This window comes from Prionailurus viverrinus, chromosome E1 (assembly GCF_022837055.1).
Source record: "Prionailurus viverrinus isolate Anna chromosome E1, UM_Priviv_1.0, whole genome shotgun sequence".
Taxonomy (NCBI): domain Eukaryota; kingdom Metazoa; phylum Chordata; class Mammalia; order Carnivora; family Felidae; genus Prionailurus; species Prionailurus viverrinus.
This window is the reverse complement of record NC_062574.1, coordinates 11,382,879-11,409,407: the sequence shown is the minus strand read 5'-3', so window position 1 is coordinate 11,409,407 and position 26,529 is coordinate 11,382,879. Positions and strand designations below refer to the sequence as shown.

At 54.7% G+C, this 26,529-nt stretch overlaps 1 protein-coding gene across 3 annotated transcripts in view; it reads left to right on the top strand.

The window, feature by feature from the left end:
• DRC3 (dynein regulatory complex subunit 3) overlaps positions 1 to 25,458 on the top strand; it is a 34,589-nt gene extending 9,131 nt beyond the window's left edge. For 2 of the 3 annotated variants that reach the window (XM_047833914.1, XM_047833915.1), the window contains exons 5-14: positions 1,765 to 1,931; positions 3,449 to 3,595; positions 7,968 to 8,087; positions 8,761 to 8,873; positions 10,282 to 10,456; positions 15,557 to 15,688; positions 17,722 to 17,792; positions 19,630 to 19,753; positions 24,439 to 24,570; positions 25,170 to 25,458. In XM_047833914.1, the coding sequence (XP_047689870.1) occupies positions 1,765 to 1,931; positions 3,449 to 3,595; positions 7,968 to 8,087; positions 8,761 to 8,873; positions 10,282 to 10,456; positions 15,557 to 15,688; positions 17,722 to 17,792; positions 19,630 to 19,753; positions 24,439 to 24,570; positions 25,170 to 25,283 (1,295 nt within the window). In that variant the 3' untranslated portion in view covers positions 25,284 to 25,458. The remainder of the gene's footprint in view (positions 1 to 1,764; positions 1,932 to 3,448; positions 3,596 to 7,967; positions 8,088 to 8,760; positions 8,874 to 10,281; positions 10,457 to 15,556; positions 15,689 to 17,721; positions 17,793 to 19,629; positions 19,754 to 24,438; positions 24,571 to 25,169) is intronic. The other variant, XR_007147057.1, reaches the window with a different exon arrangement.
• Positions 25,459 to 26,529: the final 1,071 nt, after the last annotated feature.

Here is a 26,529-nt window from a genome sequence, read left to right as displayed (position 1 = left end):
TCCCCGGGGTGCAGGGGGTGGGGCAGACGGTGTCTCCCACTGTTCAGCAAGCCCCCGCCTCACGCGAGGCCCTGCTGGTGGCGTGCCACATCAGCTGTCCCAGGGCTGAGGCTGTACCGGAGCCAGCCAGGACTGGCTCTCCAAAGCTGATTACGCACGACTAGTCCCAACTGCGCCTTCAGGGATGTCAAGCCGGTAGCTTGAAATTGGCCACGATGGGAGGATTTACACCACAGAAATGGGCAAGCACTGCGATTCAGGGCCTCCCCGCCTCTGCCAAACCCTGCCCCGCCCCCCGCCCCGGTTAAACATTTACCAGCACGCAGCCAGTTCTAGTGGGCCAGGCCCAGCCTCTGAAGAACAGAACTGTGTTCTTGGCATCTCGCAGACTGCAGTTCAAGCCTCAGCTCTGCTCACGTACTGACTCTACACCAGTTCCTGGAGCCTTCTGAACCTCAGCTTCTCTATGTGCTGGGTGATGTTGGGCATATACCCCCAGGCCCCTTGAATCTTGGTTTTCCTCCACCAAACGCAGAAGATGAGGCCTATGTTGTGAGCATCAGATAAGATGACACGCTTAGAAAGGGACGATAAGGGGGTGCTTGGGTGGCTCAGTCGGTTAAGCATCCAACTTTGGTTCAGGTCATGAGCTCCCAGTTTGTGAGTTCGAGCCCCACATCAGGCTCTGTGCTGATAGCTTGGAGCCTGCTTTGGACGCTGTGTCTCCCTCCCTTTCTGCCCCTCCCCAGCTCACGCTCTCTCTCTCTCAAAAATAAATAAACATTAAAAAGAAAAAAAAAAAAAGAAAGGGACGATAAGTTACCATTAGTCTCAACTGTCAGCCAGTGAGCGTCTCCTGATACGCCAAGGAGGCTAAATTCAGGTGTGGACAAACCGACTTCCCAAATCACCGTTAAAACGTGATGGCCTGCAGCTATCATGAGCATATTTCCGAGCTCATGAAAAATTCCTAGTTTAGGCCTCTGGGCCCTTGGTATTACAGGACAGAGTTGCAACTCCAACCCCAACCGATCCCGGAAAAGCACGGTGGGAAAAGAGCAGTTTTATTTCCCGGGATGTGAAACTTGGGCCACGGAGGGCCTGGCACCTCAGCTCAGGTCGGGGTTGGGATTTTGGAGGACCTGAGTCAGCTGGGATGTAGCTGGAGGGTCCTGGCCTGCCGCATGTCCTGGGAGGAGCCCTGGATGGACTCTGGCACCACCATGGTTAGCTGTGTGGCTTTGGGCAGATCACTGAGCCTTTCTGAGCTTCAGCTTCCCAATGCTCAAACGGGGAGAGAAATCCCAAGCTGCCACTCAGGGCTGTTGTCAGAAGACTTACTCATAAGCACTTGATAAACTGGGAAGCGCTAAGCAGACAGGTGGTATTATTATGAAAATGCCCATAGATGTGAGGGAAGGAGGCCCTCCAGACTGTCTCCTCCTGCTCCAGGATGCACCATTGTGGACCTCCCATTCATCATTTCCATCCCAGACAACAGAGCACAGACTTGAGTATTTGGCCACATGTGCCCAGCCAGGAAGACAAGTGGCAGAGTTGGAGAGGGTGGTAAAAGTTTGAGACAGTAGGAAAGAATCCGTGCATGGCTTCTAGAAGACTGTCAGTGAGTCAGTCAGTGAGTCAGTTACCGGCCTGACAGCTTGGTGCTGGCTCCCAGAGCATAGGTAGCCCCGATGGGTTTGTCCCAAGACAGTCCCACCCCTAACCCCAACCAGTGGACCCTCACAGCCCTCTTCCTTCCAGACCTGTCCTTCAACAACATCGAGGCCATTGAGGGGCTGGACACACTGGTGAACCTGGAGGACCTGAGCTTGTCCAACAACCGGATCTCCAAGATTGACTCTCTGGATGCCCTCGTCAAGCTACAGGTGTTGTCGCTGGGCAACAACGAGATCAGCCACATGATGAACGTGAGTACTCAGGGGCGGCGGGCGCCAGGTCTGGAGTGGCTGCTCTGGCCGCTCCTGCTGGCCTCTGGCCCAGGGCAGACCCTGGGTCTGGGCGCCCGAGGGCATTGCAGTAGCTGGGGGTGGGGGAGAAGGGTCTGTCATCTGGGGTGGTGGGGGAGGGGAATGCAGCCTTAGCCTTCCAGATCGTCCCCTTTTCCTAGAAAAACCAGAAATCCAGATTATTCTACCAGAGATTTGATCATGTTTAAACACCGCACTGAGCCCATCGGTGGCTACCAGTCCGTACTTGAACCTCTTTCCCTGAGCCCCATGCTCACTTCACAAATATTTGCTGAGGTGAGGACCTACTGGAAGTGGGGCGTTTGGCCTGACTGAAAGAGGGCTCCCTGTTATTTTCTCTCATGCCCCATTTTTATATTCTTTTTTTTTTTTTTAATTTATTATTGAGAGACGGGGAGACAGAGCACGAGCATGGGAGGAGCAGAGAGAGGGGGAGACAGAGAATCCGAAGCAGGCTCCAGGCTCTGACACGGGGCTCGAACTCACAAACCGCGAGATCATGACGTGAGCCGAAGTTGGACACTTAACCGACTGAGCCACCCAGGCGCCCCTCCATCTTTGCATTCTTACAGCACTTACCCCCAACAGTAATGATTTTATTTACTCTTTAAAGCATTCCTGGTCCCTGCCAGTAGAATGTGAGCCCTTGCTCTAAGGGTGGGGACCACGTGAGCTTTGTTGCCGCTGCAGCCCCGGGGTCTAGCACTGCCTCGGAGGCCTGGTAGGTGCTTAATCCTGTTGCACAAACAGATGACTGGGAGGAACCCTCCGGAAAAGCATGCTTGGCTCCTTCCCCACCTTTTGCACCGTCCAGCGTCTGGTGTGCAGAAAAATGCTCTCAAATGAAACAGTAGCTCTCTTGTTGACTTTTCCCCCACTTACCTAAAAATGGAGCAGAGGAAGACTAAATGGCAGGTAGCGAATGTCCCAGTGTCATCCAGCTAATCCAAGGTTAACTACAAATTGGGTTCCATTTAATTTAAGAGATCTGGCCCTTCCACAGAGTTCACGGTGGAAAAGCGCGCTTGTTCTGGGGGACCAGCAGTAACGACAGCAGCAACAACTACCACCCTTTACGGAGTAGGCAGGAGGCACGCTTCTCAATGTTTCTCGTAGCTCATTTCCTTTGGTCCTTGGAACACCTGTGGCACACATAATAGCACCCTTATGCCCATCTTACAGATGAGGGAACAGAGGCTCACAGATGTTAGGCAACTTGCCCAAGGTCCCACAGCTGGGCTTTGAACCCAAGCCTGCTGATCAGGACAGCCGTCCAGCCTGGAACCCGCCCCCCCCCCCCCCCCCCCGTCCCCGCCTGCTTGTCACCCAGGCAGCGTGGAGGGTGTCGCGGGCCAGGCCACAGACCCTGGCAGAGCGACGAGGGGAGAGGCCGCTGGAGGTGTTTTCTGCTCTGCGGCAGCCAGGAAGATGGGTTACTCTCCCCTCTTCCCCCCCAGATCATCTACCTGCGGCGGTTCAAGGACCTGCGGACGCTCAGCCTCTCTGGAAACCCCATCGCGGAGGAGGAGGATTACAAGATGTTCATCTGTGCCTACCTTCCTGACCTCGTGTACCTGGACTTCCGGCGCATCGACGACCACATGGCAAGTGTCTTCCTCTGGGTCTCCTGGCTCTGTGAGTCCGTCTTCAGGCCCTCCAGACTGCACGGAAAAGGGCGCTGGGGCAGAGCCCCTCTGAGGTCTAACTCCTTCGACCTGCCCCCGTGGGCACCATTCCAGCAGGACCCTCATGCTAGCCGTTCAGTGCCTGCTCACGGTGGCCAGGTCCCTCCATGTGTTGCCTCCAGGCCACGTCCAGCCACCTGGCACTTTCTGGTATTCTGAATGAAGAAGCTGGGGACACCAAGCGAGGGCCAGCAGTTAGCATCAGCGGCTCGTGGCAGAACCCGGGAGCAATAGAACAGCTAACTGTCCTCCCATACGCGTTCGCCACGCACACGTTGCTGTTTGATGTCGCTTTCACTACAGCCTGCCGGGGGGCGGGGGAGGCCTGCTCTTGCCCTCAGCTGGCCAACCGAGGGCTGGCACCAGTGAGATGCCTCGCCGGGGAGCTCGCAGCCAGTGGTGGTTGGGCCGGGAGCCGGAGCCAGGCAGCCTGGCAGCAGAACCCAGTGAGGAGGGCCCTTCCAGGTGGTAGGACAGACCTACCACCTGGTCTGTCCACGGCTGCCGCGTTCCTGTCCCCCTGCTATGAGCTGCCCCCTTTCGCTCACCCCTTGCTCTTTGCAGTGTGATCCTTCTCTGGGTGCCTTCCCCACTGGAAGGAAAGAACCTGGCCCAATACCTTAGGCCTTTGGTGGCAGAAACGGATGTCCCTGCATGTTGGATGCTACGGAGACCACGGGACTGTTTGACCTGCCTGCTCCTTCTCGCGGGAAGCTGGTGCCTTCCTGAGAGAAAGGAGCCTGGGCTTGGGGGCACTGAGGTGATGGGGAGCACCTGGGAGAGCCCAGCAGGAGCAGGGAGGACTCGTCCACAGGTCTGAAGGCTGACCCTGCCTGGCCTGGACCGTGTTGCAGAGCCCCAGCGCCCAGGTGGACAGGGCTACCTTCCAAGTGTGGAGCCCTCTGCTTGCCAGTGCTTTCCTGGGAGGTCCACAGAGATAGGGTGAGGTCAGAGAGGTGCCCCTCTGAGGACCGTGGCTTTCTCTGCTTCCCGTGACAGCACCAAAAGCTGAGACTCGAATTCTAATACTCCCAAGTATTTTTTTGCTTCATGTAGATAATAGTTTGGAAGTCATCACAGGCTCCGATGCTTGGAATGGGCCAGAGAGCTGTTGGGGTAGGTTTCAAAGTCCGTTGTAGAACCAGGGGACAGCCTGACACTGCACAGTTCCAAAGCCCCTCCCCAAGCATTCTCTCCTCAGTCCCCAGAAGCTTCCATAAAGGGCAGACAACCCAGTCTGGACATCCCTGTTGTGCCACAGCGAAACAAAGGCTCCTTTCATGATTCAGAGACTTGCCTAGATGCATCAAGATAAATAATGAGTAAAAGGCTCTAAGAGCAGAGTTCTGCAAAGCAGGGGCACTCGAAACTTCCCTGTCACACTACTGCCTGCCCTGAGGCCAGCCATAGCCTGCCCCAAGCTCCTGGCCTCTTGGTGCTGTAGGGCTTGGGCAGCGGAACAGCTGGGCCCAGATACAGGCCAACCAGGGGAGGGTCCAGGATGTTCCCTGGGTCTCCGGCCGGGGTGCTGGATGACTGGGGGGCCGCTCACCTCAGCGGGACTGTGGGAGGACAGAGGTTCAAGGGCAGGCTCTTGAGGTGCCTCTCAGCTCTGTGGAGCTCTCCCCCTGTTTTCATCAGGCCCCTTTTAAGTCGAGGCCCTGGACTGTGCCTGAAGGCTGGCCCTCCCCTCAATCCAGCCCTGAGGAACAGAGGACAGTCCCCCACAAACCACATGGAATGGGCAGGTGCTATGAGCTTGAGGGGCTTTGTGTGGGGAGGTGGGGAGACAGGCAGGGGAGGCAGGGGTCAATCAGCAGGGCCCTGCTGGGGTTTAAGGGTTCTCCGATTGAAGGTGGGGGCCCATGGGGAACCCTGAGCGGTTCTCAGCAGAATTCTTGATGTGGTCCACAGTTCAGGAATCTGGGAGACAGAGGATATAGAGAAGAGATGTGGGATGAGGTGGGGGAGGGGGGAGGGAGAGAGGGAGAAGGCAGGGCTGTGGGAATGGAGAAGAAAGGGTGGCCCGGAAACTAGAGACTTTTAAAAATTTGGGACACCTGGGTGGCTCAGTCAGTTAAGCATCCGACTTTGGTTCAGGTCATGATCTAACGTTTGTGGGTTTAAGCCCCACATTAGGCTCCATGCTGATAGAGTGGAGCCTGCTTGGGATTGTCTCTCTCCCTCTCTCTCTCTGCCTCTCCCCAACTCATCCTTTCTCTCTCTCTCTGTCTCAAAAATAAATTAACTTAAAAAAATAAAAATTTAAATTTCCTTATTAAAGTATAAATATGTAGGGGTACCTGGGTGGCTCAGTCAGTCAAATGTCTGACTCTTTGATTTCAGCTCAGGTCATGATCTCACAGTTTGTGGGGTCAAGCCCCATATCGGGCTCTGAGCTGGCGGTACGGAGCCTGCTTGAGATTCTTTCTCTCTCTCCCTCTCTCTTCCCCACCCCTTCTCTCTCTCTCTCTCTCTCTCTCTCAAAATAAATAGATAAACATTTTAAAAATATTTTAAAAATAAGGGCACCTTGGTGGCTCAGTCAGTTAAGCTCCCAACTTCAACTCAGGTCATGATCTCATGGTTCGTGGGTTTGAGCCCCACATCAGGCTCTGTGCTGACATTTCAGAGCTTGGAGCCTGCTTGGGATTCTGTGTCTCCTTCTCTCTCTGCCTCTCCCCCACTCATGCTCTGTCTCTCTTCCTCTCTCTCTCCCTTGCTCGCTCTCATAAATAAACATTAAAAAGTTTTAAAAAAAGAATTAAAAATATTTTAAAAATAAAGTATGAATATGTAAGAAAACAATATAAGCATACAGCTCAATGAATAATAATTCTTTAGAAGGATTTCAGCTGTGCAATATAAGCTATTTGCAGCCAAGGCCCAAGTTAAGGCACAAAACTATAATGATACCTATACTCGCATCACGTTCAGGAGTAAGACGGGATGGCCTTCAGGCAGCACAGGAGGAGAGCCGAAAGGAAGCTCAGTATCTGGAATCGAACAGACTCCGAGGAAGCCCTTACCTTCCTTTGTGGTGCCAACGCACAGAGACAGATCCTCTCACAGATACGTGAAAATACCAGGAGGTGTACAAGGCGGGGGTTGGTGGTTTGAAGCGTAGGATGAGCAGGAGTTGGCTGGTGAAGGGCTAGGGTTAGGACAGAGCACATGTAAAGGCCTGTGGCAGGAGGCAGTGCAGCGAGGGAGCCAATGGCTGGCGCTCAGAGAGCTGGAGAGAGAGGGTGGCAGGCAGGCCTCGCAGGCCACAGCAGGAGCTTGTCATTACCCTACGGCCAAGAGGAATTCCTACAGGGCAGGCAAGGGACCTACGAGATTGGGTTTGCGTTTAACAGAGGTTTCTCTGGCTTTTTGCTCGGGAGCAGTGGACAGACTGGGTGAGGGGACAGGCTGCACGGGGGGAGGCCAACTAGGAGGCTGAGGCAGGGGTCGATGCCAGAGAGAAAGGATGGTGAGATAGGATTAGGAGCTAGCACAGACAGGCCAGGGCACAGCCTGGGTCTGCTGGAGGAGGGAGGGTCCCACATGTGTCCCGGGTCTCCGGCCGGGGTGCTGGATGGCTGGGGGGGCCACTCACCTCAGTGGAACCATGGGAGGACAGAAGTCCATCTTGTACATGGTGAGGGGGCAGTGTTCTCAAGGCAGCTAGGGGAGAGAGGCTCTCAAAGGTAGGGTCTGGGCTGAAGGTAAAGACCCGCATGTTGTCTGAGGGTGGAGCCATTGGACGTGCTTGCACTTGACCTTAGCACAGGTGAAATCACCTGGGGTGTGTCGAGTGAGGCGAGAAGGGTGAGGACTGAGCCCTACAGGCTCCAGCAGTGCCCGCTGGGTATAAGGGGATGAGCAGGAGGGCTGGGAGGAGAGCCAGGAGGTGGCAGGGCACAGAGCCAAGGTCCGAGGCCCTTGAGACCAGGCCTGTGACTCGGGTAACTCACTTTACCTGTTTCCCATCGTGCATCCCTGGAAGAGAGCGGGAGCACCTGCTCTGGGCATGTGCACCCGTCCGGGACGTGGCCCTGATCCCCACCGCCTGCCTGTGCTGCCTTCCCCCCATGCTGTTGGTCCTTCCCCTCATTTCCCTTAGACTCAGCATACTTGGAAAAGGCCAGGAGGAAGCAAGCCATCCTTGCCCACACAGCCTTCACTAGGAGACTGTCCACACCCCCACCCCCGCTAGAGAGGCCGCGGGATGGCAGAGGCCGGCATGGCCGGGAGGGAGGGACCAAACATGCCTCAGTAACAGTGCCCCTTCCCATCCCCCCCTCAGAAGGAGCTGGCAGAGATCAAACACCAGTATGGCATCGACGAGCTGAAGCAGCGAGAGAACGTGATTCAGGCCCAGCTGGATGATGAGCGGGCCCAGCGGGAGGAGCTGGAGGAGCACAAGGTACATTCTGTCGGGAGGAGCCCTGCCGCCCACCTCCCCCTGCCCTGGCTCCAAGATGCCAGCCACAGGGTACGGGCCCAGCTGGATCAAAGCCAGCAGGGCCCAGGCCCCAAGAACCGCTCTTGAAGGCGAACATACGCCGTGTGGCCTCTCCTGGCTGTGACAGAGCATGTACATCACCCACAGGCCAGCGCCCTGTCCCGCCCTGTCCCCTCCTTGCTCTGCTCGCCACAGAGCCAGCTCTGTCTCAGCCCGGATGCCACCTGCCTTGTCTCCTTGCCAGCCTGCCAGGTCCAGCACGAGGGCCTAGGGAAACAATCTGAGGGAGGAGCTCCTTTTAAGAAAAGGGCAGTTCCACGGGCAGCCAGGAAGGTTGAAGTCCTTCCCCGGCACGGCCCCGGACCCACTCTGCCCCACAACCCGCACCCCTTCCTCCAGGCACACTGAGCCTCGTGCAACCTTCAGTTGATGCCTCTGGACCTCCGCGTGTGCCAGGCCCTTGGCCCGGCGTGCCTTCCCTGTCCTCCTGGAGGGCTAAAGCCCAAGGGTAGCGTGCCCTCCCCCACCCTCTGCAAAGTGTCCACTGACCCCAGCGCCCAGCACAGGGCCCCACCCACGGAGCCCTTGCCAGTGGATCAGCGTCCCCCAAGCCCTGCTGTGTTTCTGACTGCAGGCCGCGTTCGTCGAGCACCTGAACGGCTCCTTCCTGTTTGACAGCATGTACGCTGAGGACGTAGAGGGCAACAAGCTGGCCCACCTTCCCGGCGTCAGCGAGCTCCTTCAGGCATATCCTTCCAAGTTCATGGTCACCTCCCCTGGCAGAGCCCGGGCCCCACACCACCAGCCTGCCGGGGGCAGGTCCCCCTTCTGCTCTGGGCCTCGGTTTCCCCATTTCTCTTGTGAAACCCTGGAAGATAAAACCCCTCCTTCACAGCCATGTACCCAAGAGGCAGTGGAGAACCCAAGAGGTCAGCTGAGTGGCGCGGGGAAACGCTGCCTGGATTTCAGGGGACGCACAGCATGGCACGGGGTTCGCTGTGCTCGACAAGGCAGGTTGTCAAAGAGGGAAAACTGAAGTGTGGGTCTATGGCGCTAATCTGTAGTACTTATAGTCTCTTGCTGTGAGCTTTGCATACAGTGTTTATAGTTTCCCAACTGCCCAGCAGATGGGTGCTGTTATTATATTAATCCCATTTTATAATTGGAGAAGCTAAACTTGGAGAGGTTGACTTGTCCAAGGTCATGCAGTTAGAAGCTGGGATTTGAGCCCTTGTGTGTCGCTCTAAGAGCCGGCATCCTTTCCTCCAGTCAGCTGGAGCCCAGAGGCTGTGACTGGCACTTGTCATGGCCAAAGCCATGATGACCTCAGTTGACATAAACTATACGTTGAGGGACTCAGGTTAGACTCACAACAGACTGAATTAGCGCTGAGACTGGCAACGAGTCACACAGTACGTCTGTGGAGCCGCTATCACTGGGTAGAAAGAAACTTTCTCTTAAAAACTCAACATTTTGGAAAGGGTGGGGGAGGGGATGGAGAGGGTGTGAGGCAAAGCAGAAGGTGACAATCAGGGCTCTAGGCCAGACAGACGGGCTCCCGGCCTGGCTCTGCCATCCCCCAGCTGGGTGACCTGGGCTCACATCTGGGCCGTAGCGCCTGCCTGACCTCAAGGACTCCATGCTGCAGGTGAGGAAGCCCAAGTCCAGGCAGGTGAAGTGGCTTGCCAGAGAGGAGGAGCAGCAGAGCCAGGACTTGAACCCGGACCTCTCTGCGTCCAGCCTGTGGTCCCCTGACCTTCGTAGGCTCCCTCGGCGCCCCTGCAACAGCTGAGCACAAAGACAGGAGCCCAACAAAGGCCCCCTAGATATCACGGCAGAGACAGAAACATACACTGCCCAGCTCGCTGGCTGGGGCTGGCTCCGCCTGCGCTCCCAGCCCCTCCCCGGCCCCTTTGGGTGCCCAGGATGCCTCTCCTGGGGCCTTTCTTAGCATGTCTCTCTTCTGCTCTGTAGCGTCCCCCCATGGCCCCTGCCTCCTTCCCGAGACCAGTCCCTCACGGTGAGGATAGGGATGCCCCAGCACCACATTAGACTCCAAATCTCAACTCCCGGCCCTGTGCCAGGAGCTGCCACCACCCTCGACCTGCATCCTCCCAGCAGCCTGCCCCCAAGATAGCTTCCTTAACGGCCTCACCTACAAGGACAAATTCGTCATCATCTGCCTGAACATCTTCGAATATGGCCTGAAACAGCAGGAGAAGCGCAGAGTGGAGCTTGACACCTTCAATGAGTGTGTCCAGGAGGCCATCCAGGAAAACCGGGAGCAGGGTAAACGCAGGATTGCCAAGTTCGAGGAGACGCACTTGATGGTAGGCTCTGCCCCTCCCGTGTCCCCTCCCTGCTTCCTGCTCCAGATGCTGACCCCACCCCGCGGGCCTGGCCCCACTGGAGGGGCTGCACACCCTCTACCTCTGACGACCCCTAAGACCCGCGGTCACTGTCCCCGTTTGCCAGAAATCACCCAGCTCAGTGGCAGAGCCAAGGGTTTAGCCTTCCACCGGTGCCACCAACCACAACTCCAGCACCATGCCAGAGCTGAGCCCAGGGTGATGCCTGTGGGTCCCCTTCACCTAAAACGCCCCTGGGGGCTAAGGCGGTGTCATCCTTACTGTCAACAATGGTGTTCGCGTTGTCGCTCCTGTTATTAGCAACCTCAAGAACTGCTACTTTGCTTTGGTTCATTCGTTCATTTAGCAGACATTTTCTGAGCCTCCGCTCGGTGCCTGGCTCTGGGCAGCCAGACCAATGCTGACCGTGGCTCCTGCCCTCGGCGAGCTCCCATGTGGTGTGGGGTGCAGACCCGGGCCCTCCCCACTGCGGTGATCAGTACGACACTGGAGGGGAGCCCAGGGAGCCTCTGGGAGTTGCTGGAGGGACCTTAACTCAGGCTGAGGCTCACAGGACAAAGAGAAATGAGCCAGGGGTGGTGGAGGAAGGGCATTCCACCTGAGCGAGCAGGCCTCGGTCGTTCGGGACCTGCTGGACCCAGGCCACTCAGGGCCATGTGCGCTTGGTGGGACTTGCTTCTTTTCGTTAGCATCATGTTTATTTTATTTAATGTTTATTTTTGAGAGAGTGCAAGTGGGGGAGGGGCAGAGCGAGGAGAGACAGAGGATCGGAAGTGGGCTCTGCGCGGACAGGCTGACGGCAGCGAGCTCGATGCGGGCCTCCAACTCCCCAACCTGCAGATCATGACCTGAGCCGAAGCCAGAGATGTTCAACCCACTGAGCCACCCGGGTGCCCCTAGTTAGCATTGTTTTTAAAGATGGGTTCTTGTTCTAAGTCACAGATCTTCGTGAGACTCTAAGGAAAGCTATGGACTTTCTTTCTCCTCAAAAAATTGTCCACATACACCGAGTATGTGGGCACTCGCCTGCAGTGTCAGGGGCTTCAAGGAACCCACGAAGCACCGTCAGGTTGAGAACTCTTAGTTTAAGGTCAAGCAAAATCCCCAGGTAATGCACGTTCAGATATAATAGGGTTGGCGATGAGCTCCCAGACACTTCCCGGCCCTCCTCACTCCCCGGTCCCCGGTCTCGTCTCATCGGCCTCACCAACGACCTCACATTCTGCGCGACTTAACCCTCAAGACCCTCCTCCTTATGTTTTAGGGTGGGGTGTGACTGCATTCACCCAGAAGTTCAAGCCTGTCAGCAGAAGAACACGTTTGGCTCACATATGTGTTTTATTTGGCCTGCAGAGGATTTTAAAACGTTTTGAACATCCTGCTGACGTTAAAAATGGGAAGATTTCACAGAAAAATTGTGGTTGCCAGCTTCTGTGGAGGCACTTGTCAGCAGGGCCTCAGTGGCAGTTGTCCCCTCTGGACAGGCCACGTCTCCAGTCTTCCTGGACCCTGTCCAGCACATCCTCCCTGAGGTTTCTTTTTTCTTCTTCTTCTTCTTCTTCTTCTTCTTCTTCTTCTTCTTTTTAAATGTTTATTTATTTCGAGAGAGACAGAGACAGAGCACGAGTCGGGGAGGGGCAGAGAGAGAGGCGGGGAGACACAGAATCCGAAGCAGGCTCCAGGCTCTGAGCTGGCAGCACAGAGCGTGACGCAGGGTTCTAACTCATGAACTGTGAGATCATGACCTGAGCTGAAGTCAGACGCTTAGTCGACTGAGCCACCCTGGCGCCCCCTCCATGACATTTCTTATCTGGTGCCTGCAGCCGCTGGGTTTGGGAGGCCTGGATGCCAGCCAGCAGGCTCCTCCCAGGCCTGGGCCCGGCCCCCTCAGCAACACATCCCCCTGGAGAAGCAGGACCTGGACCAGGCTACCGCCAGTGCTGTGCTCTTGCTGGCGCCAAGCCTGACTTCCTAACGTTCAGGGGGTAGTTCTTCGGAGCAGGCTGGCTCCCCCGGCTTCTGAGGCACCGGGCCCCACGGCCCCCATAATGGCGACACCCTCAAAGGCTGCCTGGGATGAGCAGACTACCCTGAGCGCCCCTCTCCTAGAGCCTAGAGCAGTGGTTTCATGCAGCCCACACACCAGAATCCACAGGGACCCCACGGGGCTGGGGCTGACGCCCCAGCTCAGGGGGTGCGGCACGGCACTGGGATTTTCCAGAGCTTCCTAGGTGCCTCCTGCCTAGCCCAAGCTGAGCCCGCTGTCTTAGAAGTTCACAGGACTCTGTCGGCCTGAGGCCCCAGTTCTCTTTCCTCATGGGACCTCTTGATCTTGTCCTATCCTCCTCCTGCCACGCCCACTAGACCAGGGCTCCTTCAGCGCCTCCTCCTGGTGCCCAACGGGGCACGGCTTGGGGTCAGTGGGTCAGCAGAATGCTCACATGGACCCCTCACTGGTGACCCTCTGCTGGCTTCCGTTTCCTCATTAGAGAAATGGACGTAACCGCCTCCCAGAACTGTGGGGGGTGGGGGGGGGGACAGGTGGGAAGCAGAGCAGGCGTAAAATTGTGACAGGCAGTCTCTAGATAGGTAATGCATGTCTAAGCATGGGCACAGAATGACAAATGTAGATGGGGGTTGGGTACAGTCAGTCTAACCTTTCTGTGTGTGTGTGTGTGTGTGTGTGTGTGTGTGTGTGTGTGTGTGATGAAAGTGTACCATGCTGTTTTGCCCTTTGCTTTTTTATCTATGCATCTTAGAGATCCTTCCAAAACTCGAATCGCCTTCTTTTTTAATAGTTGTAACATCTCGGGGCGCCTGGGTGGCTCAGTCGGTTAAGCATCCGACTTCGGCTCAGGTCATGATCTCGCGGTCCGTGAGTTCAAGCCCCGCGTCAGGCTCTGTGCTGACAGCTCAGAGCCTGGAGCCTGTTTCAAATTCTGTGTCTCCCTCTCTCTCTGACCCTCCCCCATTCATGCTGTCTCTCCCTGTCTCAAAAATAAACGTTAAAAAAAAATAAAAAAAAATAGTTGTAACATCTCTCATTGCACGGATGAGCCATGATTTATTAACCCAGTCCCTGCTGACGGACAATTCATTTTTTTCCATTCTTTCGCTCTTTCAAGCAGTGTTGCAGTGGGTAAGTTGGCGCGAGTCTGATCTGTAGGATGAAGTCCCAGAGGTAGACCTGGGTATTGCTGCTCTTACCAGTTACTGCTCAGCCGTGCTCCGCGGAGGCCGTGGCTTCTGCCCCTCGGCCTGCTCTTTGTCAGACCGGTGCTCTCAGGCTTCCTCGTCTCTGCCAGTCTGGCACACTTGGAGCATGTGTTTATTTTCCCTTAAGTGAGGATAAGCATTGCATGTTTTATAAACATTTGTGTTTCTTTTTTTTTTTTTTTTTTTTTTTAGTGTATTTATCTTGAGAGAGAGAGAGAGAAGGAGAGAGAGAATCCCAAGCAGGCTCCACATTGCCAGCGCAGAACCCAATGCAGGGCTCGAACTCACGAACCATGAGATCGTGACCTGAGCCGAAATCAAGAGTCAGACACTCAACCGACTGAACCGCCCAGGTTCCTCTAAACATTTTTATTTCTTTTTCTGTGAACTCTTTGTTCTTCTAATATGCCCTAATCCATTTTTTTCTGTTTTTTGATCTATATCTCTTTCTTTAAAAAGAAATCATTACTTTGTACAAGCTCTTTATAGATTGAGAAATTAGCCCTGTGTCAGTGAAATGAGTTGCAAATATGTTTCCCACTTTGTTGTTTATCGTGTCGTTTTTTTGGCTATGGTGCTTTTGCTATTCAAAATTTCTACACATTTTATGTAGTACAACCTATCAGTCTTTTTTCTGGTTATACTTAGAAAGGACTTCTCCACTCTGAGATTATTTATTAAAGTCTGTCTATTTTTCCTTCTAGGACTGTATGGCTTCACTTTGTATGTTTAAATCTTCACTCTGTGGGAAATTTGTTTTCATGTAAGGTTCGAGGTAGGGATTGAACCTCATTTTTCTCCAGACGGGGTAACCATTATTATAAATATCATTCATCGCACCGAATCGTGCCAAGGTACTCTGTCCTCCTTCCCAACTAATACCATACATCAGGGCACCTGGGTGGCTCAGTTGGTTAAGCGTCCAATTTCGGCTCAGGTCGTGATCTCACGGTTTGTGATTTCAAGCTGTCTGTGCAGACAGCTCAGAGCCTGGAGCCTGCGTCGGATTCTGTTCCTCCCCGCCTCTCTCTGTCCCTCCCTTGCTCTCTCTCTCTCTCTCTCAAAAATAAACATTAAAAATAATAATACCATATATCAACAGAAACAAGTTGACAGTGCACCTGATGGCCGAGTCCCCAGAACCTTTGTTAGTGAGTGTCTGGGATTCAGTGCCAGGCTTGGACCCCAGGGTGTTTTCCGGCCCGTGAGCATCCTCTCATTCCAAGGGGCCTAGCATCTGTTCACCGCTGGCATCCCCTTGCTCAGTGGGGTGCTCTGTGGGTCCAACTGGTTTCCTAAAGACTGGATCTGTCTTACATTTCCAGTGTCTCTCCGTCTCCCTGTGCCTGCTGTGGACCTTGTATTGGACTCTGTTAGCCAAGGCCCCACTGTGAACCAAGAGTTCATACACACTGCTAAATCCCCATAACTTTGTGACACACACTTCTGTCCCACTTTACATAAGGAAACTGAAGCTTAGAGAGTGGAGGTGGCTCATTCAAGGTCACATTGCTGGTAAGTGACCCAGACAGGATTCGAATTCAGGTTCACCCGACTCTGAAGCCATTGCTCCTTCACCCAGCCCAGCCACCACTAATGAAAACCCGAGCTAACGTGGACCGAGAGCTCACTGACTAGTGCTGGCATCTGCTGTACCTGCCTCAAGGCATGGGGAGGGTGAGTAGCTTCCACAAGTCCACAAAGCTGACAAATGGCAGAGCCGACACTTGAACGTGGACAGGCCAAGCCCAGAGTTCACATTCGTACCCACAAAACCGATCGCCGCCTGTCATTAACTAATTACGCTTAGTTGTGGATTCCTAAAACCCAGGCTTTTGTTTCCAGAGTTTAAATGCCATTCGAGATGAGTCCGAAGTGACCAACCTTGAGATGAAGGTAGCGGAACACAGCAAGGACATCACTGAGCTGTTCGACATGCTCATGACACTGGAGATGCAGTTGGTAGAGCAGCTGGAGGTGAGGCCGAGCCCCTGGGGCACAGGTGTGATGAGATCGCGCCCTGCCAGTCTCCTTTGCGAGAACGTAGTGGATTCAGTGGCAAAACCGTATTTTATTTTATTGTTTTTTTCATAATTATTTTTTGAATGTTCATTTTATTTTGGAGAGAGACAGCGCAAGCAAGCGAGGGGCAGAGAAAGAGGGAGACAGAAGATCTGAAACGGGCTCTGCGCTAACGGCACAGAGCCCCGTGCGGGGCTTGAACTCACCAACGGTGAGATGGTGACCTGAGCTGAAGTCCGATGCTTAACCAACTGGGCCACCCGGGTGCCCCCGAATGGTATTTTAGCTGGAGCCCTCCCAGGCGCTCCTCTGCTGTGTGACTCAGCACGGCGGACTAAAGCTTTCTTTGCTCATCCGTCCTGTGTTTGCTTTTAATATATTTCAGTCACTTAGATTGCAGTTGATTCTCACGCCCACATGTAGAGGTGAGCTCATTCCTCTGGAATGTACCCCCTATCCTGGAAGCACCCAGAGCCTCAGCAGGGAGAGGTATTTCTGATTAGACCGCAGGAGTCATCTGGGTGCTTGAAAGACAAAGTAGGCCCCCACTCTGGGACAAACAAAGGCTCCTCCGCATTGCAGTGCGTATTTGCCGCATCTCAGGGCCGCGCGCGGAGCCTGCGATTCAGCACGAAGCAGCGGAAATGCAGAGCGCCGCTCTCTAAAATTCCTTAGCAGCCAGAGTGCCTTGTGTGTTCACAAGGCAGCCGAGGCCGGGGCCTCCGAAGGCTGTGATGAATCAAACCTCATTGGATGCTGCCGTGGTCGGGCCAAGAGATCGCGCCTGATCAATCCCTCACATGTCAAGGGACACCTCAGACAGGGATAGATCTCCCCATCACGTCCGTCACATGGCAGGTGTCGGCTCCCGCCGGGAGTGCTCAAGCGCTGCAGGAAGCAGCTCGCAAGCGGCGGGGGAGGCTTAGGCAGCGGCTCCCAGCCTTTTCATGCAGGGAGATCCCCATTGCAGCGTCCCCAAAGTCCCCAGATCTGTACATGGTCGGTCGTACTTGTGTCACCAAGCAGCCAAAAGCTCTAAGGTGCAGTCATGCTTTCTAACGACCCCATTTTTATTCATTACAACAGTGTTTACACACACATTTGAAACATGTATAATTGGCTCGGCCTGCAGACAGGGGTCGGACTGCTGTAGATTCCCGGGGCCCTCGGCCCACCCTGTAGCCCCGGGAGTCTGTGCTAGATCAGGGGCATGACCTGGCCTGGGGCTCACAGGGGAGCAGGCCTCACATCACCTCTTCCATTGCTCCCTCACTCAAGTCCCATTTCAGCCCTGGGGGGCAGCTAAGCCCTGGGGGGCAGCAGTGCAGGGTGCCTCGGAGAGAGGTGGTAGGCATGCAGACAGCCACACTGATGGTGACAGGTCTGGGGCAGCAGCCAGCATCACCAAGGCACCTGGCAAAGCATTTCGTGTGAAGTAACTCATGTAAACTTCACAACTCCATGAGATGGGGACTACAAAGGAAACCCATTTCATAGATGAGGATGTTGAGCCCCAAGGACATTTAAACACAGTGGTGGAGCTGGGATACTGATCCAGGCAGTCTCTCAGCAACTCTCTCCCCTGTTTCTCTGGAAGTGATGGATAGATGCCATCATCGAGAAGCCCAAAGGAAGGGAGTTAGCTCTATGTGTGTACGTGAGGGTTACGGGGGGTGGGACCCGGACAAGTATTTCTGGCAAAGGGACCAGCACGTGCAAAGGCCCGGAGGAAGCTTTGCATTAAACCTTGTGGGGGAGTGAGTAAGGTGAAATGGCTGGAGAGTAATGCAGCTGTGAGAAAGAGGTCAGGAGAGAGGGCCATTCATAGGCATCTACCTGGGAAGGTCAGGGTGGTTGGTCTTTACCCTGAAGGTCTGTGATTAAAGCAGGCACCTGCTAAGTTCTAAGGAGTGACTTTTGCTCTGATGATAGGTCAGTCAAGTTCATGTCTAAATATTCATGTTAACTGTGCTCTTTATCATTTCCAGGAGACTATAAACACATTTGAAAGGAACATCATGGACTTGGTGGCACTCTTTATTGAAAACGTCCAAAGCCTATATCCTTTTCCCAGATGACCCTCCATGGGGAGACGCTACTGGCTCGTGGGGTTATCCTGGCCCACACCTGGGCTCCCCCTGCCTCCAGGGGAGCCAGAGGAGAAGCACCTGCATTTTATTTTTTATTTTATTTTTTTTTAATGTTTATTTATTTTTGAGAGACAGACAGAGACAGAGCACGAGTTGGGTAGGGGCAGAGAGAGAGGGAGACACAGAATCCGAAGCAGGCTCCAGGTTCTGAGCTGTCAGCACAGAACCCGACGCGGGGCTCGAACTCATGAGCTGTGAGATCATGACCTGAGCTGAAGTCGGCCACTCAACCGACTGAGCCACCCAGGCGCCCCAGCACCTGCATTTGAAACAAAAGGCAGAGAAGGGTTAAAGCTTTTTCACCAACTAAGCAGGATGCAAATAAGTGGTCCCCTTCCAGGTAGCCACCTTTGGGGTCACACCTACCCCCTCCCACTGCCACCAGGGCCCTAAACATGTTGGCAGAGATGGCCAAAAAGTCCATACTTTAGAATACTTCACTTTTTGCCAGAAATACCTGAGCCCCAGTCTGATGTACAGAAAGATCTATACCTGTACCAAGATGATATCCACCCCATCACAGGACCCCATTTAGTGGGAATCTCGACCTGTGACATTAGAGGAATAGAAATCCTCTAGTTTTTCACCACAGAAAAAGCTCACCTTCAAAAGATGGAGATTTGGCAACTACTTGGAATGTTCAAAGAATGTTCCACACGGTCTGAGGGAGTTTCCCATCTCTCAGAACAAGGGTGCCTTGTTAGCGTAAGGGTTTGGATACCTACCGGGCTTGCTGTGTGGGGCCCCATCGATTGCAGTATAAGGCCTGGCATATTTGTTCTCAAAGGAGGGATGTTCACGGAGAGACCACACCCCAGAATCCCTGTCTGCTTCCTACGTCGCAGGTACACACACCCTGGGAGTGGGACAGATACTGACAAATCATTTAGAATGAGATCGTCAGGTTAAATGTCAGGGTTAGAGCATTTAGGGCATGACCAACCTTTCTGCTACCTGAATTCAGGGCCCTGCCGTGTAGGGGACAAACTGCTATGCTCTACCCCAGAAGTAGCCTCCTAGTCCTACCTTTCTGGGTCCACAGTCGTGCAAGGAGACAGAGTTAGGGAGGCAGTAAGTGAGCAGCCCACACAGAGATCAGGGCCAGGAGCCTCCCTGAGGGAGGGTCCACTGAGAACCTGAGTGTGGGCCAGAGGGACAAGGCAGAAAAATGGGGAGGACATCCCAGGCAGAAGAGGCAGCCTGTGCAAGGGCCTTAAGGATGGGTCACAGAGATCCAGTTTCAAGACGGGGTCTTTAGGCCACAAGAGAGAGTGGGGAAGTTCCTGGAGAGCCATAGCATGGGAGGGATGAGGTCCGGTTACCTATGTTTAAGAGCGTGCTGGATGCTGTTGGGAGAAAAGCCTAGAGCGGAAAGACCAGCTCTTTGCTGTCCAGTCAGGAGGCGGTGGCAGAGAGAGAGGTGTTGGATGGAGAGGCTCTGAGAGAACCCAGCGCCAAGGGTCAGTGGTGAGCAGGTGTGTGAGTGTTGATGGGGGGGGGGGGGAAGGGGGAGTGGGGATCAGGATGGCCCTGGGATTTCGTGCATGTGTACCACTGGCTGTGAAGGAGGTGATGCATTGGCACCTCCAGGTGTGCCCCTCCACCCTTCAACGTCCGTTCTTGCCTGGAGGAAACGGCCCCGCCGTCTGAGGGTCTGCAGACGTGCGGTTTGAGGGTCTGAGGGTCGGAGGGTGGGGACGCGCCTGGTCTGCTCCGATCCCTGGCCTTTGCTTAACTTGCCTGCACGATGGCTCAGTGCCGGGACCTGGAGAACCACCACCACGAGAAGCTCCTGGAGATCTCCATCAATACCCTCGAGAAGATACTGAAGGGTGAGCTCGACGAGGACCTGCCCTACGATGTGCGCGCTGTGAGCACTGTGGGCGGGGCTGTGGCTGCGGTGGGCGGGGCTCTGGCACAGTGGGCCCGCAGAAGGTGGTGGACGGGGCTGACACCCCCCTCCCCCGCCCCCACCGCTCCCCCCAGGCTGACTGGCACAGAAGCCAGACAGATGCGGTGGGGCCGGCTCTGTGGCTCTGGTAAGCCTGAAAGCCTCCCAGAGCCTCAGCTTCCCCACCTGCAGAAGGGACAATGATGCCCTTGGCAGGGTGGTTGGCAGATGAAATAGGCCAACAAATAGAACAACCTTGGGTGCTCAGTGGGGCCCGACTAAAGAGGAGCTCATGATAATGAAGTGGTTTCAACTTACCGACAGGTTGGTTTCCAAAAGGTCGTTTCTGCGGGGCTTCTGGCAGTTTCCAAGAGAGGCAGTTGCAAATAGAGGTTAAGTTCTGAGATTTCCCCCGCGGGTTTTCCTAACCCTTGAGTGTCTGCGATGGGCAGCACCGTTTCTGATCCGGCATGTCGCCCCTCCCACCCTCTACCAGCACTTTTGGTGATGCGTAGTCCCAGATCAGCCGTCAGCCAGAGCTCGTGGGTCTGCTCACCTAGGGCGCTCCCTGGGTCCCCTGCATTGGGGTCCAGTGGTGGCGCTTGTCTCATCTGCATTTACCACCCAGTCAAGCCACATTGTCCTTTGCGGGGACCGCTGGCCTCCTCACTGCCCTCCTACAGGCTGTTCTCCAGGCGGCAGCCAGAGAGCCTTGGAAAACCACATCATTTTGCGCCTTTGCACAACACGCTCTAACGGCCTCCCGTGACCCTTGGAGTAAGCACTTCGCTGTAGTGCACCAGACCCTCATGCCTGGCCCGCCTGCCTCAGCGGCCTCCTCCCCTCGCGCCCTTGCTCCCCGCCTCGCTCCTTTCATTTGATATTCCACCCAGCAGACATGCCCTTCCCTCAGGTCTCCAGGTGTCTGGCTCGTCCTTGTTCAGCTCTCTGCTCAAATGGCAGCTCCTTGGAGGGGCCTTCCCTCGTCACTTCCCTGGAGAATCTCCGTCTCTCTATCACACACCCCGTCCGTCGTTGTCAGAGCGCTTATTACAATTTCAGGCTCTCGCGCTTGCGTTGATTCGCTTCTGTGACCATTCACAGCAGATACAGGCTCGCAGGGAAGGCAGGGGTGGCATCTTCTCCAGCATGTACCTCCCCGGTGCCAGCGAGGGCGCCCGGCACGGCTGCCGCAGCTCAGCCCAAGTGCCGGGAGTTCTCCAAGCCCCGCTCTGTCGGTGCTGGCTGAGTCCCGCAGACAGAGCCCGGCAGTCCCGACGCCCACAGCCTCTGTCCAGGGCAGAGACAAACACCTAGCTCAGTGGCACAGGGGCGGGGCCTCCCCAAACACCTGCCAACTGCTGTTGTTGACCAGACACAAGAAGAGGTCATTTTCCCTGAGCCCTGAATAACGCTGCCCCCAAGAGCCCACTCTGCTATCCCCCGGATGGACCACCGAGGGAGGGGTCATGCCGTTCCCTCACGGCATGGCTCCCAGGTCCGTGACACCTCGTGGGTGCAGGAACGAAAAATCCCTCCCTAATAACTGAGACGCACAGAAAAAGAAGGGCCCTGAAACTCAGTGGCCCCGAAACAAGCAGGCTGGACTGTCGGCAGGGGGGGTAAAAGGGATGCCCTGACCGTAAAAAGTAACAATAACAACAAACAGCTGACATTTACCGAGGGCCTCCCCGGGGCCAGCTGTCTGAGAAGCCCCACACAACGTATTTGCTCTTTCAATCTCCGCATCAACACGCTAAAATGGGTACCATTACGGTTCCCTTTTAGAGATGAAAAAACTGAGGCACCGAGAGCAGAGTAACCTGCCGGAGGACACGCAGCGTAGAAGCGGTAGAGTTGATCTGAACACAGGCAGTGTGATTCAGAGCCTGTAGCAAGACAGGGACGTACCCAAGAAAGGATCTGGCTTCTCTTATCTAATTATCAGTGAGCATATCACGGCTCAAAGTCCCACCGATGACGATGACGTTGTTTATCTCTTTAAAACTCCTCTCATCCAGTTGAGTGATTGTGATCAGCTCTTGCCGAAGTTCGGGCCAAATCTGTCTTTTGAAGTCCTTCACTGCTTTGGAAGGAAAGGCAGAAGGCGCGTGCGTGCTCCGGGAGCAAGCCTGGAGGGAGGGGGCGGGAGGGGCGCTGGAGCCACAGCTTCCCCATGGCGAGGTCAGCGTGGCAGCAAGCACACGCCGCTGCTCCCCTCCACCGGGGCCGAGGGCACTCAGCCTCGTGCTGCGATGAGCCACTGCCACGTTTAGGGGGCAGAAGGAGGTCAGACTCGCTCCGGGGCTCTGAACAGTCGTGTGGCGTCTAGCTACGAGGGGCCGCGAGGGGAATCTGGAATACTCTACCCCTAAGAAGTACTCTGAGAAGGCAAACTGACACAGCCATCACCCCAGTTACTCCAGGACACCCAAGGTCCAGAAACAATTTGCATTTTAATTTTTGAAAATGTTTGCTTATTTATTTTGAGAGAGAGAGAGAGAGAGAGAGCACACGCGCACGTGTGCACACAGAAGAGCACAAGCAGGGGAGGAGCAGAGAGAGGGAGAGAGAGAATCCCAAGCAGGCTCCACGCTGTCAGCACACAGCCCGACACGGGCTCAAACTCACGAACTGCAAGGCCATGACCTGAGCTGAAATCAAGTCGGATGCTCAACTGACTGAGCCACTCAGGTGTCCTGCAACTTGCATTTCAAAATCCTTTCTTTAAACCAGATTCCTTTGGTTTGTATTCTACAAATGCCACCGTTCTTCATGACCAGTTCTAACTTCATCAGTTTCTAAGCAGACTTTTACTTCCACAGTTCCCAAAGCATATTCTACATATCCAAACTCAGAGGGTGGGGGGGACGACGTCTCCCCTTGGCTTAGAGACCTGCTATGACCCATTTTTGTATAAGGTTTGTTTATTTTTGAGAGAGTGCAAGCAGGGGGAGAGGCGGAGGTGGGGGTGGGGGGGGGGGCAGACAGAGGATCCAAAGCGGGATCTGTGCAGACATCAGAGAGCCCAATGAGGGCTTCAAACTCATGAGCCGTGAGATCACGACCCAGGCCAAAGTTGGAAGCTTAACAGACTGAGCCACCCAGGGGCCCCTGACCCATTTTTCAAAACCACCAGGAACATCTTGTGATGAGTGAGTGTGGCTGTAGCTACTTCTAGGTCATCAGGACATGCTCCAGGACAGGCTGCCTCAAGCTGACAGGCTGGAAGGGCGTACACATCTTTGAGCCCTTCCCAGAGTCTGGCCTGGGAGCCTCTATGCACAGAGGAAGATCTTGATAACTTCTTGTCATTTGTCCCATGTAGCCGTGCTAGCCGGTCCCCCAGGTGCCCATTCCCTGCCCCAGCTAGCCGGGCTTTTCTACATGGGATTCTATGGAAAACCACCAACCCACAAGGTGTTCACAGGCATTACTCTGAAAAGAAGCCTGTGGCCAAATAAACTGGCAAACCAAGAGGAACAAAGTGAAAAGGGTTTATACTTTCCAGAGCCTTCTCTGGAAAAATGTTGTGCGCCCTGTGAAATTCAGGAGGGGCCTAGGGTGTGCAAGACTTTCCCAAATGCATTCGGCCAAAGAAAAAGTTTTTTATCTCAAGATTCCATAGAACATATTTTTGGAGACTATTAAGTTAACCACTACTAGATTACAGAAAACAAACAAACAAGTATTTATCTGCTCTACAACGTAGAACATTCAGGTCCCCTGCCTTACACAAAGTACCTTCCTTCAAAGTGGGGGCAACTGTTGGCTAAGGCTTTGGAAGCCTTGCCCTACTCTGGGAAATGATTCCACCTGATTTTCAACAAGAGCTATAGTGTGGACACCTAAAACCGGCCAGGCCTGGGAAGGGGTGGTCATTTTCAACAACCTTTAAAACATTTTTTTTAAACACTTTTTATGAGAGACAGCACAAGTGGGGTCGGGGCAGAGAGAGAGAGGGAGACACGGAATTCGAAGCAGGCTCGGGGCTCCAAGTTGGCAGCACAGAGCCCGATACGGGGCTCGGACCCATGAACCGCGAGACCATGACCTGAGCCAAAGTTGGACGCTTAACCGACTGAGCCACCCAGGCGCCCCGTTTTTCGACAACTTTTTAGAAGGCAGAAAACAAGGTCGGGAACAAGAAGGCAGGAGACCCCAACTGTACTCCAAGGTTCAATCTGGCTAACATGAGGGGCAATGGAGAGACAACATGGGGCACAGAGGCATCGATTTACGGGGCCCCCTGTCCTCAGAGCAGCCTGGAGACCCCTCAGCCAGACTCACGCTTCCCACCTGACCAGCCGGTTTCAGGCGAGTCAGGCTTGGGGGCAAGCAAGAGAGAACCACTGTGAGAGCAGACGTCCTGAGTGAGGTTCCCTGAAGAAAACACACTCCCAACTAGCATTGCAAAGTCAACGCCATGGTGGGCCCTTTCCCCATAACATTCGCCGCTGCTCGGGTCTAGGAGGCGTTGTCCCTGGAAGGTGGGCTGTGACACGAAGGTGGGTTTTCCACTGGGCGCTGAGCAGCTGCCTCCACTAGCCAGGGGACACTCAGCTGGTTTTCTCTCTGGCCCTCTTTGTGCCGGGGCGGAGGGCGGGGTGGGGGTGGGGGGTGGTAACGAGACACACGCTCCCTTGACCTTTCTCGCTCACCAGCTTTTTGTCGACAAAGACACGATTGTTAATGCTGTTGGGACGTCGCATGACCTCCACCTCCTGAAGATCGACAATCGAGAAGATGAGCTGGTGACGCGGACCAACTCTTGGTGCTCACACTTAGTGGACGCGGTGAGTGAACGCGCGTCACGTACGCACTGTGCCCAGGTCTCTAGCTACCGGCCGGAGAGAAAGGGGAACTCTTTCCCCGGTAGCATAGACTCTTTGCAATAAGAAATAAAGTAGGATTGGGGCGCCTGGGTGGCGCAGTCGGTTAAGCGTCCGACTTCAGCCAGGTCACGATCTCGCCGTCCGGGAGTTCGAGCCCCGCGTCGGGCTCTGGGCTGATGGCTCGGAGCCTGGAGCCTGTTTCCGATTCTGTGTCTCCCTCTCTCTCTGCCCCTCCCCCGTTCATGCTCTGTCTCTCTCTGTCCCCAAAATAAATAAACGTTGAAAAAAAAAATTAAAAAAAAGAAATAAAGTAGGATTAAGGATGGCAGAATTCCACACTGAAGACAGCGTTTGCCCCCACAGACTTTAAAAACCCCCGTGCTAACCTGTCCTAACTCCTGCCTCAAAGACACAGATAGGTGGATCGAGGAGGCTTTAAAGTAAACGCGGATGGAACTATGCACATTTCAAAGAACGATTTCCTTTCCCCCAAATCGGACTCAGAGAACGTAAGCGAGTTCTCTGACTTAAGGACCTCGGGCTTTGGTTTCACCCCTCAGATCCACAAGGATGAGATCATGAGGAACCGCAGGCGCGTGAAGGAGATCCATCAGTACGTCGACCACATACAGAACGAGCTGGACAACCTGGAATGCAGCGAGATCATAGATTAGGGCCGCGCCAGCCCAGACGGTCCTTCCCGATGCAGCCCTCAGCCCGAGAGCACACTCACGCGACCGACAGCCTCAGAAGCGTTTCTGGGAATTTCTCAACCCAGAACCCTCCTAACCCCATTCTTCCTCCACCCCTGGGAAGGGTAGAGAAAAATAAAGAATTATGTCATCTTTTCTCTGGTCTTTAAAAAAATAATCAGAATTCCCGTTCGTTCCTGAGCAGGAGAAACAGTCCAAGACAAACAACTGGCCAGCCTACTGAGAGCGACCTCTTGAGGGGGCTGCCAGTGAGCCAGGAGACTCTTGGCCAGGGCCCGGTGACAGCTGTGCGCCCACCGTTTCTGACGCGCCCAGGGCAGGCTGCCGGCAGTAGGCGGAGGAGGCGGACATGGTCTGAGCCCTTCTCTCCTCGTGCTGAGGAGTGACGCCCGAGGCCGCAGACCCCAGCATAGCCCTGGGGCCTGGGCCAGCCCCCCAAGGCAGAGGCCGTGGCTCCCTGTGGCTCTAAGGTTGGCTGCGGGGACCAGAGTACCCTCTGGAGGTTAAGGGCATGGGCTGGACCTCCCCCATCACCTCTGCAGCCTGAGCTTCGTCTATGAGGTGGGGGCACAACAACAGTGCCTCCTCTGAGCATGGTCAAGGGGGTCAGGGAGGGCACGTGGGAAGTGTGGAGAAGCACCCCCTCCACGAGGGGGGTGATGCCATTTTATTACTCGGGTACCAGGACAGGCGACTCAGACTCTTTTGCTGCCCAAACTCTCGGATTCTTCCTGCTTCCCTTGCACTGGGTCCTGGCACCAGGAGACCGCACCTGCCACCCAGGGCAGAGCAAGTGGCCACGTCGGGAGGACACGGAGGGCTCCTGGAAGCAGGACACAAGTCAGGTGGCCTTGCCCTGCCTGCCTGGGCTTTTAACCCACAAACAACGCCGATTTTCTATTTTCGAGAGTAAATTATTTCTTCTAAAATACCAGGAACAGAAATAACCAGCTTAGAACAAAAAGGACTCAGTTTCAAAAGATGGTTTGATTAAAAACCGGGGGTGGGGGTGGGGGGGAGGCTTCAGGCCGAGGGCTGCACAGAGTTGTGTGTTGACGTGATTTCCCCAATTGCGTGAGGCTCCCGGCCACGGGCGGCAAATAGCAGAAGGTGCCGTTAGGAGGGAAGCTGTTTGACCTTGGTGAAACCCAGACACGACAAGAGGGATGGAGAAAAGTGGAGGTGCAAATGAAAACAAGGCTCCACA